We start from the raw sequence: 22405 nt of genomic DNA, 5'->3' as shown, positions 1-22405 counted from the left end.
TATGCCCCTCACCATCCTGTAATTGTGAGCAAATCACTAAACTCCAGGTGCCTAAACAATGAATGTGACCTTGTGTAATGCAACTGTTGTTCATATAAAGTGCTCCAATATCCTTGGGTCACGTATGCACTATATAAAACTGCTAAATCAGTGCATGCTATACATCAAACACCTAGGAGGAACTGATTGGTCTTTGAACATGGAGTCCCATTTACTAAACGAAGGGGCCTTGTGCCAATTTTTCCAAAATTATTGTTCTTGTATTTTGTTATTGTTGGAAAGTAGGTTATTAGTAGTAGCAAAAATGCATCGGCCACTGGCAATAAGGCCTAGTGGCCTTATTGCACAGTGTAGGACTCAGAATAGGTCTAAGACAATTATTCCCATGCTCAACCCTTGGTAGCTTGGCTGCCAGCAGGCAGGCTTAATTTCAGAGATATGTATGTGAAGCATTAAAAAAAATTGTAAGTATCAAAGACCCCCTGTGAATCGAATCAATTCCTGGGACAGGGTAAAGCAAACAATGAAAAACAGCGTTCCCAGGCAATATATGACAAATGCAACGTAGAGAATGAGTTCAAAGAATAAATGTTAAAAAAAAACACAATTTTAATCATCTTTATAAATACATTTATGCTTAAAAAACATCAGTAAATAACTTTCCTTGATGCATATATAAAATCATTAAGAAAATGAACATTTCGATAGTAATGGCGATGGTTTCTTCGACGCGCCTTTCTGCACTCGAGGTGCCTTCGTCAGGAATTACCACCAAACAATCTAAAATCAAAATTTCAAAACACCAATTCAGTAAATAATTTAGACAAAACATATAAAAAAAATTCCAACACCAATTTATAAAAATAGGAAATATTGTTATCTTTAAAATGACACCAAAACAAAAATAATCCAATGTAGGTAACCAGAGTTATACATTTTGAAAGATTTAGCACTATATAGCACATGGAAACCTATAGCATCTATTGGGACATCTGGTCGAGCTAGAATGGGACATATTCAAAGTTTCAGGCCGACCACGAAGGAGTCATGCACGGATACCCCTCGTGGTAGGTCTCGGTCAAAGTTTTTACCTTCTGACATAGAAACTTTTTGGGAGCTTTTCTTCCCGGGGTGCCTTGAAGCTCTCAGCAAGTCTTGATTAGGTGAGGGCTCGCAGGCTTGCCTTGCGATGAGCTCTTGGTCAAACCTATGGAAGATAGTCCTCCAGAGCTTTCCAGTGGGACAAACCAGAGATCCAGGCCGGCTTGAAGTTGAAGATGGGCTGCTTGACTCTGGTGGTTGGTCCTGGTCTCCTTTTCTACATTTGGACTTAAACATTTTTACGGGGCTTTTTCTCCCAGGGTCCCTCAATGCTCTTCACCAGGCCGGATTCGGTGAGAGTTCGCCGGCTTGGGTTTCGACCAGCTACCGGTCAAACTTTGGAAGTCGGGCCTCCAGAGCTTTTCAGCGGGATGAACCTGGAGGGCAGGCTGGTTCGTAGCTGAGGAACGCCGGCTTGGCTAGCCAGGTCAAGTCGGTCCACTTCGAGAGCTTTTTTCAAAGGTGCTCTAAAGTTCTTCCAACTTCTGGAACTTCTTCCTTAAGTTCCTTTGAGGTTCCCAAAGAGAGCCAAACTTACACCAAGGGTCTGGAAACTCCAAGATGGTCCTTGAAAATTTGGGATTTCAGTTTCCACAATCCAATTGAACAAAACCCTGACATATCCACTGGTAGTACTCCAGGCTAGGGATTCTTGCTGATGATGGTCCAGGTGAGCTCTGTTAACCTGTAGCTTGCAGGGAGTCCACTCTTTAGTTCTTTTGAAACAGGTTTGATCCACAGGGCTGCAGTTTCAGATTGCGCAGAAGGCGCTGACAGTCAGAGTGCAGGGCCTGTTTGGTGCAAATCAAACTTCTCAGCATGGACCCTTCTTCTTACTTAAGTTTCAAGAAGCAGATCTGAGAGACACTTATTCAGTGTTCTCTGGGATCACACAGGAGGGGACTCCTGCCTAATGGCGTGCATGGCAACACCCTATAGCATGACCATTCCCTCCAAAGCGTGTCACAGTGGTCTCCCAGAAAGCACAATTTCTCCAAAATTCAATAAGGCTCAAGTTTCAGCAGAGAGGCAAGAGCTAGCAAAACCAACCACCAGGATGGCTCATCTCCATAGACTCCCTCCCCCTGGCATATGCACACTCCTTTCTTAAGCCTGTCATCTGGATGGGTTCAAAGGGTAGGGGTGTAAATGAAACTGGTTTCATCTGCCTGTTCCCTCCTTCTTTTGAAGATCATTGTTTACGACCCCTCCCCCTTGCTCTGGCATTCATACGCAGCAGAAACCTCTCATTCCAGAATGGCTCTTTCATCCCAGGGGCTACTCATCACCTCATCAAAACAGTTGTTTGGCTAATCCTCTTAAATCTGACCAATCAGGCAGATTACTGGAAGGCTGAATTTTGTCTTACAGACAAGAAAGTCTTATAACTTCTTGTCAGTACATTTTGGGATAAATTCAACAATAGCATATTGGTGGATTTATCAATACCATTCTGGTAAGTCTTTGAATTATATTTTTCGATATTTCATGGCGGAAATTATTGATTAATAACTTCTTGCCATGTTAACCTATGTCACTAGGGATCTGCCATGGGGAAAATGAACTGGCCAATTTCTCCAATACCTCGGCTTATAAAACAGCTTTTATAGGGGCCCTGCCTATATCTACAGGATACCCCCCACCCCAGGACCACCTAGGGGAGACTTTAGGGGTACTGAATATGTAATAATATTGCACACACTCACTCCATAGTGCTTCTAGCTCAAATTCGATTTTGGGAGCACTTTAGTACATTGAGGGAAGTGAAATGTCCCATTTCACTCTCCACAGGGCATGTAAAACCTCTTTTATAAGGGTACTCCTTCGAAGTATCTGGCCCTCCACCACTGGGACACGTAGGGAAGACACTGGGGGTACCTAATGTGCAAAAACATTGTTGTTTATTAACTTTTAAGTGCCTCAAACACCAAAGTCGAGTTTGAGCAGAATTTACATGTAAAAAGCAGTCCAGCAACACAGGGCTGCTTTTAAACTGACCTCAGACCTCAGCAGGGCACACATGCAAGTGCAGAAAGTGCTGCTGGCCTCCAAACTGCCATGCCGTTTTACATAGTAGGGGTGTAAAGGTAGTTTTGGTCCCCCTTCCCTATTATGTAGCGGGACCTTATAGGAGAGGTCATGCCAATCATAGGGTTCCCTAACCCATAGTGTCCCCTAATATATGGAGGTGTTTTCACTGTATTCTAAGTGTGGCATAGCACTGCCCCTGGACCTGGTTAGGTAGCGCCCAGGGACAGTCAGAGTCAGTTACCACCAGTACCAGTCAGTAAAAAATGGGGTGCCTAGGGCACAGGATGACTTTGCATCATTTATTTTTCAAGCTTCAAGCTGCTGCTCAAATGCGTGAAGCACACAGACTAATGTCACTTACACTTAAATGATTCTAAGGCAAACCTTTACCTCTACCAGCTCCTTTACCTGTGGAGTAAAGTACTGAGTTGTAAAGATTGCAGGGTAAGTGTCATGCGGAGTAGAGCAAAGATTACATACCTTTATAAACATCTGCAAAACCTCCCCCCAAAAGTCTATTTTACTACAGACCGGTCTGCCCACATGTGGATGTTTCGGTAAAGAAAATCCCAGACATTCAAGTAACAACTTCACTTCTGCAGGATGCTACGGAAGAGGTGGGACAGAGAGTAAATGGGCAATTACTTTGATGTAACTACCGTCCCCCATCGTTCTTGCATCCGCTTTTCGCACACTCCCTAATATACAGTGAACGTGCAGCACGGATGCATGGCCAAAGTCAAAGCTGCAGGAAAGAAATGGCATTACATATTTTGCTTCATCTGAGGGCGTGACGTATGTATTGACCAGGCAAAGAAAATGCCTCTAACAGCAGCAAGGTATAACTAGATACTGTAGGTAAGGCCAAATTAAAGCAGTAATATTCTAACAAGGGGGACCTTGAGACAATGCTCAATAGGAAACTGGGGTCAGAGTCTTAATTATGAATATGTGTTTTACATTTCCACAAAAGCCACTTGCAGTGAACAGGTGTCTTGAAAACATACTGTCAATGAAAATCTTCAGAGAGTCAAAGCACTGGGGATGCGCCAGACTTGAGCCTGGCCCTAACATGATACTGCACTGGAACATAAAATATGTTTTGCCTCTAGAATAGCTATTCTATATGTTTTAAACTCAACCCACGTATACTTGTTTGGTCCATCTGTGTGTATACGTGCCAAGGGGCCCCGTGTCAAGGGTGTAACTCGAGCATGTCCTGCCTCTTTAGCCAGCAGGGCTTACATGTTGGTACTTAGATGTGTGATAGCAACAAGTCCTGGAATGCAGAGACCTGTTAACTAAGCACCCAGGACTGGTTGAAAGTGACACGCGAAGCATTCTAATGCACTCTTTAAGCAAACATCAGAGGATAGGGGTGTGCACGGCTACAAAGTCATAAGGTTCCTAACTATGCACAGTTAATTTTAAAACTGTGAGTAAATGTATAGCAATCCATAGTTTAAAATAGGAGGAGTGGATCACATGGCAGCTGCCCTCCTTGTCCCTTGCTCTGCCCACTCCGCCACTCACCTGCACACATATTTCTGCCTTTTTGCACAAACCTACAGCCATCAAAGGCACCACCCTACTGGACTGTCCTTGGTACCTACACTGGCACCTACCAATGTTCCTTGGGAGGGTGCATTTTGCGTCTGCAATTTCCTGATGATTTATGTCGCGCCTATTTAGATCCTGAGGCAGGATATCCTGAATAGGAAGGTGTGATGGTCAGTAAAGGGCGGATGCGGGCTGTGCCCGCCCATGGGACGGCAGAGGGTGCTGATGGGAGCAGCCTGGTTGTTTTCAACTAATAATCGCGTTATTGTAATAAAATCTAGAAATTGTGTGTAAAACCCATAGGCCTGATTTTTTCAGTGTTCCCAATTTTCTTTCACTGCGTATTTGTAATTACTAATTTGCACATCCCTAGAGGCATCATCAATCTCCATTCATGAAGATCAGTGTGCCATGTCTGCACCCACAAGCAAATCAATTTGAAGCTCCCTTCCTTTGCTGTGACAAAAAACTGTGAAGCATTTAGGGGCATATTATCAACACAGGCGATAAAATTATCGCTGCTTTTATCGGCAGAAAACTGCCGCAAAAGCGGCTTTAGCGGCAGTTTTCTGCCGATAAAAGCAGCGATAATTTTATCGCCTGTGTTGATAATATGCCCCTTAGTGCCCACATTCCCGAGGTCTGACATAATGTCAGTTTGCTACAGTGCTAACATGGAGAGCAAATCCATACTTTATAAGATATTTCAAAATGTTATAATAATTTGTTTAATTATTAATTGTTCTACGTTGCATTCTAATTTAAGTACTTTGAAAAAATGGCTAGGCGCACAACCCAATTTGACGAATGGAGGTTTGTAAAGAAGGTTGATAACAGTGTATAGATTTTGGGTGCTCACTCAGGTGGTGCAACCGGCCTGGTACACCAATTGAACATAAATGAAATAGCACACAAACGAGCGTAAGTACGTCCCTGTAATTGTAAGCACACCTTAATGGTTCGTCTGTATAGACTGACTCCAAAATAAAGATATAGTTCAAATTTCTCCAATTTTTCTGGATGTGTTTTTTTATTTTCTCATTTTGTCTCAATTCAATAAATCAAAGTTCATTGCATGTTTTATATCACATAGTTCTTCAAACATTACAGGGACGTACTTACGCTCGTTTGTGCGCTATTTCATTTGCATTCTAATTTAACACATTATTTTCACTTTGTTATTTCTGTCCTCGATCAAGAATAGGATTTTGTACATCATAGAACCCAGAGAGAATCACGTACTCTAGCTGTATTTGATGTCTTTCATCCTCAGCTTTTACATCAGTTTCTGTGTGACCATCTTTATTTGTGACATTACATCGTAAACAAAAACAGATACCTTTTATTTTAAGTTTTAATAATCTTTTGACAGAACTAATTTATTTGTGTTTCTATCTATTTTGTTTTAGTTTCCACGGATTGCTAATGAGCTGAACGCCCTCTGCGGAGTGAGGTAATGCAGTGACTAAAACTGAATTAAAACCACTTGACTGCATTAGCATTATTGTTAGGAAGAGTACATTGCCACTAACTCAGTGCACCGCAAGTCACTCACTGTCTTGTGGTGGTAGGTCTGTGCCGGCCAAAGTCCCTCGGCTGCCACCAACTCTGTGCACCGCAAGTCATTGCCAGGTGGCGGGAGGCCCGTGCCTGCCAAAGTGCCTCGGCTGCCACCAACTCTGTGCACCGCAAGTCATGGGCCCTTTATGATTGAGTCTTGTGGTGCGGACGCCATCATATCACCTCGGGCAGTGGGAAATGCGATGCGGTAGGGCCCTAGGCCCTCATGCATAAATAATAACCACACGGACACACCCTGATAGATAGTGGTGATGGCCTCGAGCACGTGCGCCCAGCCCTTTTTATTGGCAGGGTCACATGACCTGTGACGTCTGTGCTGGATGGGTGTGGTGTGAGTGTAAACCAGCCCTCAGGGAGTGGCTGTGGCATGCTGTCAACTAGACCTGTGATCAGCAGATCGCTACAGGGAAGACCTGGGACATGTAGCGTTGTCATCCCCCCCTGTAAGCGTAAGCGGAGTGGGCTGGCCTGGCGTATGCCAGTCCAGTGCAGGGGTGTGAACAATGACCTGGGGCTCTGGGCGTGGTTCCGTTCTGGGCTGGACAAGGAAGTAACTAATGCGTGTGTCTCTGTTGTAGCGTTGGCGCCACCCGGACCGCCATCAGTAATGTTGCACCCTGTGACTCAAGTCCCACAACATGAGCAACATGAACATAGGGGGGAATCACTGACCATACTTCCACACTTGAATGATCATATACATGACACATCTGTGTGAATTTGAATATTTAATGCACATTCACTGGAGTGTTGAAGCTGGAGCAGTACAGGGCCATGCAAACCCCACTTTACATTGTTGCCCCATGGAGAGCCAGCCAGAGTCCTTTAAGGAATGACAAGTTCATCGGAAGAGGAAGAGTTCAGTCCGCAGTCTGATTGCTGTGACATTGGTAACCAAGAATATGGCAGTCCATGTTGAGGTCCAAGGTGAGTGTTGCAGAGTGTCTCGTGGGACAGTGGAAGGTGATGATGCACAGGGCAGAGCCAAGCAGAAACAGGCCATATGGCGGAGATGAAAGCTACTGCGTCCTTCTTACCACTGAGGTAGAATCTTCTGCATCTTCGTCTTCTGATGTATCATGTGCCTCACATGTGGGTGGTGTTGTTTTGTCTGCATCACTGTGTGGCAGTGATATATCAGGGGCCGGAGGTGGAATGTCTGCCGCAGTGTGTGGCACTGACACTTCAAAAGGCGGAGATGTGGATGGAGTGGTAGCAGCAGCATTCATCCGTTCCAGGTATTGTGGCAGCAATGCCTTGATGAAGGTCTGCAGGGCATGGAAGAACCCAGCTACCTCTCGCTGGTGTACAGCTGTGGCAGCTGCTCTTTCCGCCTGCATCCGCTCCATGTTCTCCATGATCCTCCGCATGTGTCCCAATTCCCGACTGGCATCGCTGAAGCCACTCTGACTAGAGAGTTGTTCTTGTCTCAGAGTCAGGACTCCAGCAATGACATCCATGGATCATTGGAGAGCATGGAGCAGACTCTGGGTGTTTGTTAGGGACTGTGTGTGGTCCCTGATGGGACTTAGACACCCACGTATGGCATCGCCATGAGGTTGAACCCCACCCGCACCTGTTCTGCCATTTTTTCCTGGCACCTTAACACACAGCTTTGGAAAGCCATGTGTTATTTCTGGGGGTCCTGGGAGGCAGCCGTGGTGGTGGGTGCTTCCTGCTGTGTGGTCTGTGCAGGGGGTAGGGTCTACTTGATGTGGCTGGGCTGCCCTCCTCCTGGAGGTGGGGCACCGAGGCTGTCCATGAGCTGTTGAAGGGAATCGGTGTCGAAGGTGGGGAGGTCCTCTTCATCATCAGTGAAGAGTTGTTGGTTCTGCTCTCCAGGAGGTGTTGATTCTCCCTCTGCAATGTGAAGTGTGAAGGGGAGTTGCAGTACATGTTGGCGCATTGTACATGTTTACATAAAGACTGCATGACAGTTTACATTGTGACTGTTTGGGAGCAACTTCCTATTTGATGTGGGACAGTGGACATTTCGCCAACATCACGGATGTGTGTTTGTACTTGTACATTATCAACTCTCATTTCCCTGCTATGCCAAATGTGATTGACCAGTTTCTACACACAAGCTGCACCAGATGCGTCCTCTGTTCTGTTGTGAATGTGTTGCGGTTTGTACCATATTGTTGTCGATGTTGATGTGCTCTGAATGTTATGTGTGTGTGCTGCATTTTGGGAGAGTCGCCCCTGCAGCTCTGATTTTGCAGCCCCTTATACCTTTCATGTGGTTTGCATTTGACTTGTGTGCTTATACAGTGCTGAGATGTTGCAGACTTGGGTACATTGGGCTCTTGGTGGGAGTTGGGAGTCTGGGGCATGCTTTGTCCGCAGATGTGTTGTTGACATCAGGGGTTGTTTGTGCGCGTGGATGTGTCAGAGTGTGACCTGCTCCTTTATAGATGTGGTGCACACTCAGCCACCTCAGTGTTGTGGCGTGCAACATTTCATGATATATTGACTGCAGCAATGCTATTCATCATGCAGTGTCACTTGCATTGTCAGTGTACTCACAAACACACCGTTATGAAATTGGTGGTATGTGGGAAGGGCCTCTTCTGGGCACATAGTCAACAGGGCCTACTTGCTGTTTCTAGATGTGCTGCAGTGTGTCAAGGGAGTCAGGGACATGATCCAGATGTCATTGTGGGTGTGCACTGTGCTATACTTAATTGTGCCTGTGTGCCATTGTGCCCATCTCCCCCTGTCCGGTCCCCCAACTCCTGCCACCATCTCCCCACTGATGACTGTAGACACCATTTCCTCCACCACATCCAGCTCCTCCTGTGGCACTGAACTCCTACCTCCAGTCTGCATTACTGCCTTCTGGTTGTTGCCGGGTTTCTGCTTGGTTTTTGCTCTTCACATCATTCCAGCGCCTCTTGGCCTCTTCCATTGTCTTCCTCAGCACTCCGACTGCATTCACCTTGGCTGGTCCTCCGTGGGGCTTGTGGGGTTCTAGTTGTTCTCTGTACATGCTCTGGCTAACTCCATTGTGCTTTGCAGTTATTTTGGTTTGGTTTGTGTTTTTTTTTTTACTTTTATAGTGATTTTTCCTGCCTGACGTGTGTGAATTTCAGGCCTGGCGTAGATTATTGCTGATTTTTTTATGGCGGTTGAGGCCATCACAACTTTTTTCACGTTCTGGTTTTGATTTTTATCACCGTCCCGGTGACTTTATCACGGACATTTGACATGTTATCGGGAAGCTATAGCTTGTTACCGCTGTGTTGTGAATAGAACGTTAACACAGAGATATTTTCCCACAATAGACGGAGATACGAAAGATTGTGTTAACCGATTTTGACGATGATTATCACACGTTCTTGAGAATATCCCCTCGAGAATCAAAAGACTGGCACTTGTCACTGTAACAACTGCACCAGCCACACTGAACTCACGCTCAGTAGACACTCTGGCTACAGGACAAGCCAGATACTTTATTGTCAGCCTGCTGTGCTCTGGCCATGGGTGCATCTTCCCATACCAATATCAATGGGTCTAAATCCATATAGATCTCTTTTGGATCAACTAGATACTTCTGGAACATCCAAAGGCAAGGAACTGGGAATCAAAGCATAATTGGCCCGCACTAGTCTTAAAGTCCCTATCAGTATTAATGAAAGAAAGGTGCAAACAACGGGCTGGAAGCACAATTCCCTATACTTCCTTAAATTAGAAGCTGAATCAAAGAACCTAGCATTCATCAATATACAAACACATGATAGCCCGGCACACTTTATACACAACTTATAAAAAACAGTTCAAAAGGATCTAGTTCCATAGACGAGTCGACGTTCGTTTTCAATTTATTCTTTATTTTTCATTCTTTGAAAACTTTTGAAAGCACCACTTTTGAAACCGCCAACGCGTTTCGTCCCATCCTGGGACTTCTTCAGGGCTACAAAAGTACATATAAAAAAGACTATTTACAACTTGTACATGATAGTTTTAAACAAAAAAACAAAAAGGCACACATCGACTTTTGCAAAAATATCAAGCTAGTCTGTATTACTACCAGATTTCTTTCTTTATAAGACAGGCTTTTTATGATCTTATCCAATTTCATTATCATTTATTGTTACCTAAATATTGGACCCATAACCAACACAAATGTTCACGAAAAAATATAAAAGGGGGAGGAACCACTTCATCTATTATAACATTAAAAATCCATCAACACGGTCAATTAGAACACATACTTTAAAAAGTAAATATAGAGTGTTCAATTTGGTAATCGTTCGTATGTTCACAACTGTTAATTCTGTGAAATTGAGTAAAGAAAATATACTGACAATTAGTTTGAAATATGGCTATGTTAAAGGTGTTTAACCTACACATCTAGTTTATGATTTACTTACTTTGGATCATAGTTTAGTGCACTTCCTCATGTATTCAACATAGTATTTAACAGGTAATAAGTCTTTAATAAGGAGCAGTATCCTAAAAATAAATAAGGTTGAATGCATATTACTATTTTGAGCAAAACCATATCGGTCATTAATAATTTTATCATATATATGATTGATTCTAAAAATCAGTCACACATTGATATTCAAATATGTTTTGTTCTCAGATATATTTTTGTAAGTATATCTGCAAGGCCAGTAATTATTTGCATCTCCAATGAGGATTTATAAGGTTTGAATTTCATAATTTTATAAGCACAATGTCCTAAACGGAAATTACAGTCAACAAACATGACGAAAGACTAAACCGATTTATGAATTACCGAATGCAAAGTTGTATTATTGCAATGATAATTAAATAAGTATACCCGTATTAATTGCACCACGGTATTACTTATTTAAAAGAAAATATGTCAAGTGAAAAAAGGGGCAGCGAATATTACAAAATCTAAACACAGTTGTTTTTCTTCTATACGGAGAAGTCGAATTATGCACTCTCCTGCCAATTTAAAAAAAATATACAAACAAAATGGCCCATATATACTAAAAGGGTAATAAGGGCACATCTAGAAGCGCACTGGGCTGGGGTTATAAAGTGAAGATAATTTTAATATTGACAAGTCAATGTTATAAGCATAATGTTGTTTTAAGCTAAAAGCGAAAGTCCCACACACTAGTAACGGGAATTAAGGTTTTTTTTTTCTATCAACTCACCCAGATGCAGTAGTTCCGGTCCCGCAAGAGAGGTCCTCGATCGTGTCCGCTTCACATGGTTCGCCAAGGTGCATGTGAGGTGGCTAGAAACCTGCTCTTTAAATACGGATACTAATTGACAATAAATTCAATTAATTGGTTTTAAATTAACGAGATTTGCGCGCTCTTTTGGATATAAAACATTTAAAGAGGTCCCGTAAGGAGAAGAGTGGGCGCCATCTTGTAGTGGGGCTATTCTATATATAATAAACGTGTTCAAGACGTTGCGAAGTCTATTTATAGTAACTTTTTGCTGTTGCCGTATGTTATTTTAACTTCTAACTTTAATTAAGTAATTTTTAGTATTACGGATGCAGTAAAGGAACCAAAATCTTTTTTTTCGAAAGAAAATTCCGATATGATTTTATTTAAGACATTGGTCGAATTTTATTGCACACTTTAGATAAAGTGCTTTACGTATAATCGATAAGCTCTGAACATTGGTTTCTAAGGTATACTTGCAAACCTTTTTTTTTTAACTCAAGATGGACAAATTGTTATTAAGACTCCGCCATCTTTACGCGGGCAATTTGTTGTTCGAACAAGGACAAATTGGTCTATTATTTTCTTTTCCACTCCCAACCCCTTGATATTAAATAAAGTTAACGTAAAACCGAAAAAGCCCCAATGTTCCGATCGACATATTTGCAAAAACCACAAAAAGTTTTTTGTAGACATTATACTCCTTTGCACACGAACTGTATATTTCAACATTTTAAGAGCATTTTTAGAATAGTATACTAAGCAGTCTTGTTGTAAAGGTATATTTGACATTTCTATTACGTGGTTCAGAAAAGGGCTATTTTTGAATGCTCGTGCGAGACAATGATTGAAAAAAAGGACTATGATCATATACACGAGCAATTTCTCATGTTGTTAGTGGGGCACAGTTCTAATTCACAATTGATCACACCACAAGCTGTTACTGAAAGCAGTATATAAAAAGGATATGTATAACCTCCCTCTGTCGTGATTTGTCATGACAGGGAGACCAGGTATATCAAGCCTTTACAGAAAATGATGAAACTCATTATTGATGTTGAGGCCAGAGGTCACACATCTAAGTTTACAAATCCAAAGGGATTCAGTTTTCCTCAGATGTAAGGTCCTATCACCACCCATCACATTATCCTTTATTTGATCGATCGCATGAAAGGTGATGTTCTGGCATTCCGGGTGACTCTCTAGTATATGCTGTACTATTGGGTTTGACACATCACCATGTCTGATATTCCTCGAATGTTCTTGTATCCGTACTTTAAGACATCTGGTGCTGCTTCCCACATAGATCTTGTTACAAGCACAAATGATAACATATACTTTATATGTGGTGTTACAGTTAATAAATGTTTTTATATGGTATTCCTTCGGGCCATTGTACTTAAAGTTTTTCTTTTTGTTTTGGCCAAATTGACAAACTGAACATGTCCCACAGGTGTAGAAGCCACATGGTTTTTCAGGAAACCATGTCACCGGCTTCAGTTTGGGTCTGGTTACATAACTAGGACACAGTAGATTTTTTATGGTGCATCCCTTTCGATACACAACCTTGGGTTTTGAGGATACTAGATCAGAAGGCATAGTTTCGGATTTTAGTAAGTGCCAATTCTTTCTTAGGATATTATAGATGTGATTACTATAAATCCCATATTCCATGATAAACGCACACTGGCCTTGATTATCTTTAGTGGCTTTCTTATTATGTTGTACTAGAGTATCCTTTCTTTTGCATTTCCTGATCTTATTTTCTGCCTTGTTCAGACATCTTTCATCATATCCTCTATTCTTGAAATCATTACTGAGTTTGTTTATATTTGATTCAAAATTATGTTCCTCACTGCAGTTGCGGCGTGTTCTCACCATTTCGCCGTATGGTATTGCAGTGAGCGTTGATTTGGGATGACAGCTAGATGCATGCAACACACTGTTGCATGCAGTGGTTTTTTTAAAAAGATCACTCTGAACTCTTTGAATTTTGATGTATAGTCTCAGGTCTTGAAACATAATTTCTTGTTTAGAGTTATTTATTGTCAGCTTAACATTCCTCCTATTGTTATTTAGGTACGGAAGTATGCGTTAAGTTCTTCTAAGCTGCCCTTCCATATTAGGAAGATGTCGTCAATGTATCTTGTGTAAAACAAAATACTCTCCATCCAGTTTATCTTGTGTTTGTATACTTCTGGAACATCCATTGGATGATCATTGGTGCTGTCATTTGTTCAAACTCATTTACAATCACCGCTGTACTGGACTTAAGCCCTGCCAATTGAAACCAATACAATGCAGAGGTTGAGTCTGGTCCATCTGTTGCTGTTGGCAATTGCACTAAGCTGCACAAGCGGAAGAGATTGGAGGACCTACCTTGTTCGCCTGACCGACACAAGAAGTGGTCTGACCGCCATACTACCTACCTTGTTCGCCAGACCCATAAACAATCAATACCTGGACCCTGACAGCATTGCCTACCTTCTGCTTCCCCCCTCGTGCCTCATTGTCTGCCCCTAAGATGGCCACCCAGGTGTAACTCCCGGTAAACTCCAGTGTAAACCCCAGCGGCGATGCACGGATCATCACACTATACAGGCCTGACAACCCAGACTTTGCCTGCTATCATGCCATCCTTCTCTGACCCCCACACACCGAACTATCTAGAAACGTAACAGCCCGAACTCCTTCTCTATCAGTTTCCCCCCAACCTCTCACCCAAAGCAAGAAAAAACTTCAAACCAAAACTGATTAGGCAACACCCAGAATCACTTTTTGCGGACATATATCACTGCTCCTCCAAAGGCCAGATAAAAATGGATCTCATCTTCCACACTGATAGACCCAGAAAATTGAACTCTATACTCAGCTCTCAACTACTCATCTCCAAAACTACCAACATGCCTCACAGCTGCAAACTGACGATCGCAATCCTAAACCGCCCGAAGCGAGCGGAGCGGAAACACCATTGTGACCATATACGCAAACGGCACTGTCTTGATCCAAGCCAACAATAGCAACCTCCCACGTACCTCTCCCCCAACCCACCCCTTCTCCTCTAACAACCGGACCCACCAGATGAGCACACACTCTATCCACACTCCCTCTATCAACAACACCAGCTACGCACTACAAGAAACCACCCTCACCTCTGCCACCACAAACAAGGCTCCCCTTCCCCATTCGACCTTCACTTCACCCCAAACCTACAACCTCACCCATACTACTATAATCGACCTCAACACTCTATTTAAGACTCCAAACAACCTCCCTATACCCACACACAAAAGAACTTGGAAGCCTCTGCATGACCCCCTTCTCCCCACACCCACGGTCTTGCACAAAACCTTCAGGGGCAACACTAGAACAGCCAGACGGCAACATAGCATAGCCAGGCCATCCCCCTCTAGTGATGACCAGATCCCCCCTAGCCCTACCTCAGTAGAGACAGAACAGCGTCTCACCCTGCTAGAAACCCAGCTTGCAGCCATAATCTAGGGCTTTAATGTTATCCTTACTAACCTCGCCATGCTCCTCAAGACCACCCACGTTCCCCACCCTCCCCCCACAACCCAAACCCGCACACCAAAGGCTTCCCAAGGTACCCGCCTCAGCCGGATCTCCACCCTCCTCTCGAATCAGATACAGAGACCCAAAAGAAATAACGAGGCTATGTCCTCGAGTGAAGCGGCAACTCTTGCCTCTTCGTATGACACCCCAGCTACTGCCACACCTTATTCCAAGACCCAGGTGATCACTGGATTCAGAAGAGACAAATCATCCCCGAAACCCCCAAGCCCCCAGCCTCCCTCACCAACATCCCAGGGCCCCGCTGAAGAAGAAGCACCAAAGAAAAGTGACACCCTCCACCTACTGCATGCTCAAAAACTGCAGATCAGCCTCCAAACATGCCACAGAGCTAGCAGAATCCATCCTTACCCACAAGATCGACATAGCCTTCATCACCGAGACCTCAATGACTGCTCACCACCAATTATTATTATTATTATTAGGGACATTTATAAAGCGCTGCGTTACGCACACCGGCGTGTCCACGCGCTAAAAGTGGGAGAGGCGGCAGGCAGGGAACACAAAAACTGAGCAGACAATTTATTTGGTGTAAAGGAATGTTTTTAGTTTCGCTCGGAACCTCGTTTCTTCCGGTTCCAGGCGCAGGTCCGCTGGTAGTTTATTCCAATTATTTGCCGCTAGGCATCTAAAGGACCTACCTCCCATGCGGGCTCTCTTAACTCTGGGGATCCTCAGAAGACCGCCCCCTGCGGATCTGAGTGCTCGTGCAGGTTGATACACTTCAATCAGTTTATTCAGCGGGTCGGGTGCCCTACCATTCAAAATTCGGTGACAGGTACAGAGGGCTTTGTATTCCACTCTTCTCCTCACCGGGAGCCAGTGTAACTTCTGGAGGGCCGCCTTAGAAGGCGCCCTTCTGGGCAGCCTGAGAATCAAACGGGCTGCCGCATTCTGCAGCACTTGCAGGCGTGCCATGCTTTTCTCTGGAGCCCCCAGGTACAGCAAGTTCCCGTAGTCCGACCTAGCTGTCACCAGAGCATGAACCAGGGTTTGACGGGCACCAATCGGGAGTAAGTCCAGGACCTTTCTCAGTTTCTTCAGAATCCCGAAACACACTCCAACCACCCGGTTGATCTGGGGGCCGAAAGTTAGGCCCACATCAAACCAAACCCCCAGGTTTCGTGCTTCTTGGCATGGGGTTGGAGTTGGTCCTAGACAGGGTGGCCACCATGCCGACGACCAAGCGGACTGGGCTCTCCCCACCACCAGCACCTCTGTCTTGCCGCCATTAAGCTTCAAACAGTTGGTAGCCATCCACTCGGCAAGCTCTTTCATGCACGACCGGAAGCCATCGGCAGCAAGACAGGGCGCGTGCGATAGGGAGATCACCAGCTGCGTATCGTCGGCGTACGAAACCAATTGAAGCCCATGGCTCTCCACAATTGAAGCAACAGGCGCAACATACATATTAAAGAGGGTCGGGCTCAATGACGAGCCCTGAGGCACGCCTTGGCCCAGGGGAACCCCCTTGGAATAGCAGTCTCCTTGCCTTACTCGGAAGCTTCTCCCCTTAAGGAAGTCCTGGATCCATCTCAGCGCGGTGCCAGAAATGCCGCCTCTGTTCAGACACTGTAGCAAGATGTTGTGTGCTACAGTGTCGAACGCCGCGCTGAGGTCCAACAGGATCAGAGCCATAGTTTGGCCGGCATCCACACCCTCTCTCAGATGTTCCGTAGCCATAAGGAGGGCGGACTCAGTAGAGTGGCGTGGCCTAAAGCCAAACTGCGTCGCGTGGAGCAATCCCGTCTCTTCCACATGCTTCATAATTTGGGTATTAACCACCTTTTCCGCCACTTTGGACAGAAAAGGCAGGAGTGAGATGGGCCTCAGATTTTCTAATACCTCGAAACCTATGTGGGGTTTCTTCCGGAGCGGGAGCACCACCGCCTGTTTCCACCCCTCAGGCAACTTTCCCGATCCAAAGGAGATGTCCAGGACATGCCTCACATAAGGCTCCAGTACTTCCAGACTGTCCGCCAGACGTTTAGGTGACACCGGGTCCCATGGGGACCCTGATTTAACAGAGCGACACACCGCTACTAAATCCTCAGAAGAGGGGGTGCGAAAGTTAGTAAGGTGCCCTGCCATCTCTATGTCCACCAATGCTGCCTCAAAGTCAACCCATGTCGGCGGATTCGGAAAAGTCGAGTAGATCTTCTCGACTTTAGTAGAGAAATATTCGGCAATACGGTCACACGACTCCGTTGAGGAACTCTCCGGATCTGTAGATGAGTTTACAGTAGTCAAGGACTTATAGATACCGAAGAGTTCTTTGGCCGAATTTTTCGCCCCCAAGATTTGTCCTGCATAGTAGGCTGCCTTACACTTTTTGATCAGCCTATGATGAAGGCGCCTCTTTTCCAAGAACAATTCCCTAGCCTGATCGTTATAAGACACCCTCCAGACTCTTTCAGCTCGCCTACATTCCGCCTTTGTTTGCCTCAGCTCGCCACTAAACCATGGGGCTGAGCGTTCTTTCCGGGCACATGCGGAGGTGCGGCAGAGTGGGGCTGTCTGGTCAAGCGCTTCAGTAATGCGCTGATTAAGGTTAGAGACCGCCATTTCTATGTCTTCTCCCCCAGGCTGGCCCTCCCTACTTAAGGCTTGATTAAAATCCTCCACCGAGAATGTAGCCCACTTCCTCCTAAGATAATTAGGGGGTGCCTGAGTGGATTTGGTGGTTTTTAAGCTATGTATGGAAAAAGCTACCAGAGAGTGGTCTGTCCAAGGGATAGGCTCTATTCCCGACACCTCCACACCTCCCCAGTTCGCATAAACCGGGTCCAGGAGGTGTCCCTGTCGGTGCGTGGGGCCTGAGAGCTTCAGTTCCAATTGAAGAGCTAGCATATCCCGACAGAAATCCTTGACCCCTATAGCCTCTGGGCAGTTTAGATGCAAGTTCAGGTCTCCCAATAGGAGGAATTTATCCCTACGTAGGGTAACCTCCATAAGATTTTCTAGCAGGCTCTCCCTGAACTTTGTACACGCCCCTGGTGGTCGATATACCAGACATCCTTTGATCGACGTGCCCCCGTTGATTTGAATCGTGAAAACTCCCGCCTCACTCTCCGCAATCAACATACGCTCTAGGCAACAGCCCAGTGTTTTCCTGAAAATAACGGCAATCCCCCCTCCCACCCCTTCAGGCCTATCCTGCCTCACCCAGGAGTAGTTCTCCGGCGTGGCCTCGATAATGTCCGAGTCGGAAAACTGGTCTAACCATGTTTCCGTAAGAAACAGTAGGTCGAACTTTTTATCTGTAATCAACTCAAAGACATCAAGTCTATGTTTACGTAGTGAACTTACGTTAAGGAGACCACAGGAGAGTACTTGCTCCTCAGTATCCCGCAACAGGGTGGTGTAACGGAAACCACAATGAGGACATTCCCTCTCGTCACTCGACATGCCATGCATACACAGAGATGCCGTGTGAGGACGGAGGCCAATTAGTTGATCCCTAGCCCAATAGATCTTACGACCAGGGATTCTCGCCCTAGCCCGCGATCGGCCGCGGACGGGCGCAGACGGGCTGGACTTAGGCGCGACTTCGGCGCGCCGTCGTCGCGCCCGCTGCGCTCGTCCGCTGCGCGGCCGGGAGCACATCGCCTCAAGTAGGGGATGGCCCGGAAGTGATACTAGCTGGGGGAGGAGTCACGTCCCTCCGCTCAATCGGCACACAAAAGCCGTGGCGGAACGGGGACGGACCGGGACACTGCAAGGGGTTATCACAATCAACCCAACAATATCTGTATCCCCCTAAAGAAATCAAGCTTCCCACCAGCGGTAAGTTTAAAAATTAGTGACACACTTCTAAAAGCGTAAAATCACACAAAACAGTTCGTTAAAAATTACAGGTTTCACAATCATGGACACTCTTGTGCCCCCAGGCTTTGCAATCATCAGCAAAGATCAAAAAGACCAAAGAGGCGGAGGTATAGCAATCATTCACAACAACAACATGTCTGTGACGGAAATCAGCACCTTCAACTATAACTCTTTCGAATGCCTTACCACCCTCATTAAAACAACTGACAACAAAACACTACACTGCCATCTCCTATACCATCCTCCTGGCAACACCACCACATTCTCTGAGCACTTGTCCGACCTGATCGTGCATTGTGCTCTCCAAGACGCTAATAAATGAATTCTGAGTGACCTCAATTTACACTGGAATGAAAATAGCAACTCGCTAATCCAAAACCTGAACGAGCTGCTGCTCAGCAACAACCTTACCCAACACTGCTCAGATGAAACCCATAACAAAGGAGCAATCCTACATATCAACCTCCCACTCAAGACCTCCCAATATGAATAAGAAATCTAACTCAGATCACCTTGACCGACCTAGAGGAAAGGTTAAGCTTGCTTCTTCCTATCTCCACAGGTGATCTCTCTACCACGGAACTCACATCTCACTACAACACAACTATGATGTCCATCGTGGACCAATTAGCCCCCCTGAAAATGAAAAAGAACTGGAACATTCCAGCTAGATCCTGGTTCAACAAGGACATCAATACCGAAAGAAGGCAACTAAGAGCTACCGAACGAAATATGGAGGAACAAATCCTCCCCACGCCTACTCGAACAACTCAAAGCAGTCCTAAGGAATTACAAAAAACACATCAACAACGAAAAATCCACCTTTTTCTACACCGCTCTGGACAATGCAAAGAACCGGCCTAAAGAACTCTTTAACATCATCAGCAAACAAACCTCCAAGCATTCTGCAACCTCAGCGCAGGCCTCCAAAGACCTGTGCGACAACTTTGCCAACTTCTTCCACAACAAAATCACCAAGATTGAGCTCTCACTCAACATCAACCTCAATCCCCCCTGCAAAAGCCTAGCCTCAGAGGCCGAAGTCAGCACACTTAAGCACCCCAAAAAACGTGGAAATCCTTCAACCCATCCCTGAAGCAGAGATTCTCAAACTGATCTCCACCTCCAAACCCGCATTTCATGTCCTAGATCCTGTACCCTCCCAATGGACTAAAAAACTGAGGTTGTTATGAAAAACAAGGGAAACCCAAGAGGAATTGCACTAGGGTCCTTGGGCAGAAGTTTATTTCAAAAGACAGAAGACCCTAGTATATCAGGATCCTAAAAAAAGGTAGGCATACACTAGATAGTACGTATGTCCTTTGTCCAGCCGGACAGGATTTTATTAGTTTAAATATTTTGTACTAGTTCATAGAATCAACACTTATGTACAAGTGGGCACGACCCGTGACCCACAGGAGACAAGACAAAACAAAAGAAAGTAGTTTGTGTAAAGGCGCACAAGGCGCTCTGTACTAGTATTCAGTGTTACAGACTTGGTTTTGTTCTAACACACCATTGTAAATACCATTCTGTGACATTGTTAAATACATATGGTGCTCATAGGTCGACGACGTTTCGATGCCATTACATAAATACAGGCATCATCATCAGGACAAGAAATGACATGTTTGTCTTGAGAACAATATGAACTCAGCCTATATGACATTTACATATATACATTACTTGAGAAAAAGGAGAGAGGAAAAAACAAATGAAGGTTGCGTTAGAATGCTAGGCATGAATAAAGTTAAAACAATCTTTTTGTGGGAAACTAGTACGTTGTGTGGCAAAACAGCAATCATTTGTCTGGGGTGACTACGTTATGGATGGTGGTTATGCTAGTGTCTGAAACACTTGCCTTACAGCTGCATGCTTAACGAACCGGAAAACGATATATTTTAGAATGCAAGTTTGTCTTAAAGAACCTCACTAAGAGGCATCGAAACGTCGTCGACCTATGAGCACCATATGTATTTAACAATGTCACAGAATGGTATTTACAATGGTGTGTTAGAACAAAACCAAGTCTGTAACACTGAATACTAGTACAGACCGCCTTTTGCGCCTTTACACAAACTACTTTCTTTTGTTTTGTCTTGTCTCCTGTGGGTCACGGGTCGTGCCCACTTGTACATAAGTGTTGATTCTATGAACTAGTACAAAATATTTAAACTAATAAAATCCTGTCCGGCTGGACAAAGGACATACGTACTATCTAGTGTATGCCTACCTTTTTTTAGGATCCTGATATACTAGGGTCTTCTGTCTTTTGAAATAAAAAACTGAGGGGCATATTAGCAAGCTGAAGTATCGCCGCTTTTTCGGCGAATTGTGCCGCGAAAGCGGCGATACTTCCAGTGCCCTATTAACAAGGGCATGCTAACGCCTGCCTCAAGCCCACTTTGCATGTCAGCGAGAAACATCGCTAATGACATGCAAAGTGGGCGTTCCCACGTCCAACCACATGTAAAATGTGGTTGGAGGTGGGAACACCCTATTACCAAGGCAGGCGTTGGGAGAAGATGACCTGCGATAAGCTTGTTTATCGCAGGTCTCCCAACGCCTGCTCTGACCAGGTGTTAAGGCATTGATAACATAGGGGGGGATCATAACGCTGAATCCCCCCCCCAATATTATCAAGGCACACATTAGCGCGTGAAAACAACATTTGTTTTTATGCGCTAATGTTCCATATTGCCGACTATTGCCATATTTAATTTCGTCTACGTGTTGCATATTAGTAATTACGTGCTAACACGGCGAAAAAATCCGGCGATAGCCGGCGATATGGAAATGTGTGATGTGCGTTATATAACACACATCTAGATAATATGCCCCTGAATCTCTCCCTAGCTCCATACTGGTGCAAGATCATTAACAGCTTCCTGAGAACCGGTGTCATACCAGACTGCCTCAAATTTGGCCAAGTCACACCACTACTGAAGAAACCAGGCCTCGACACCAACGACCTCAACAACTTCAGACCCGTATCAAATCTTCCCCTCCTATCCAAAATCCTTGAAAAGTGCTTTCTCCTACAACTGACTCAGCACATGGACAGCATCAGCCTTCTTGACCCCCATTAATCGTGCTTCAAATAAGGCTGTAGCACCGAAACCGCAATCCTTAGCATAGTGTACAAAATCCACAAGTCTCTTGACACTGACCAATGCTGCCTACTCATTCTCCTGGACCTATTGGCAGCCTTTGACATGGTTTGACCACAAGCTACTCATCAAGGCTCTCCAAGAAAGGGTAGGTGCAGATGACATTCATAGACTCAATGACACCCTAAGAGAAGTTCTTCAATGGCTATCAATAAACTCCCTAAAACTCAACCAAGATAAAACAGAAATCCTCCATCATCAACAAAGAAGAAAACCCGCATATTGTAGAATGGCTAAAAGCAATCGATGCACTTGATGGCACCCTTACTCTAGCCAGCTCTGGATAATCTTTAGGAATCACCCTAGATGCCAAACTCGACATGTCCAAACACATTAAGAACTCAGTAAAGGGCGCCTTCCTCAATTTTAAGCTGCTCAACAAAA

At 44.8% G+C, this 22405-nt stretch overlaps 1 protein-coding gene across 2 annotated transcripts in view; it reads left to right on the top strand.

Annotated features, from left to right (window-relative positions):
• Nucleotides 1-22405, top strand: part of LOC144800537 (vitamin D3 hydroxylase-associated protein-like) — a 306080-nt gene that overhangs the window by 224323 nt on the left and 59352 nt on the right. For both annotated transcript variants that reach the window (XM_078671688.1, XM_078671687.1), the window contains exon 11: nucleotides 6102-6145. In XM_078671688.1, coding sequence (XP_078527814.1) covers nucleotides 6102-6145 — 44 coding nt within the window. The remainder of the gene's footprint in view (nucleotides 1-6101; nucleotides 6146-22405) is intronic.

This window comes from Lissotriton helveticus, chromosome 1_2, assembly GCF_964261635.1.
Source record: "Lissotriton helveticus chromosome 1_2, aLisHel1.1, whole genome shotgun sequence".
NCBI lineage: Eukaryota > Metazoa > Chordata > Amphibia > Caudata > Salamandridae > Lissotriton > Lissotriton helveticus.
The sequence above is the reverse complement of the archived record's forward strand: the minus strand, read 5'-3'. Positions and strand labels throughout refer to the sequence as shown.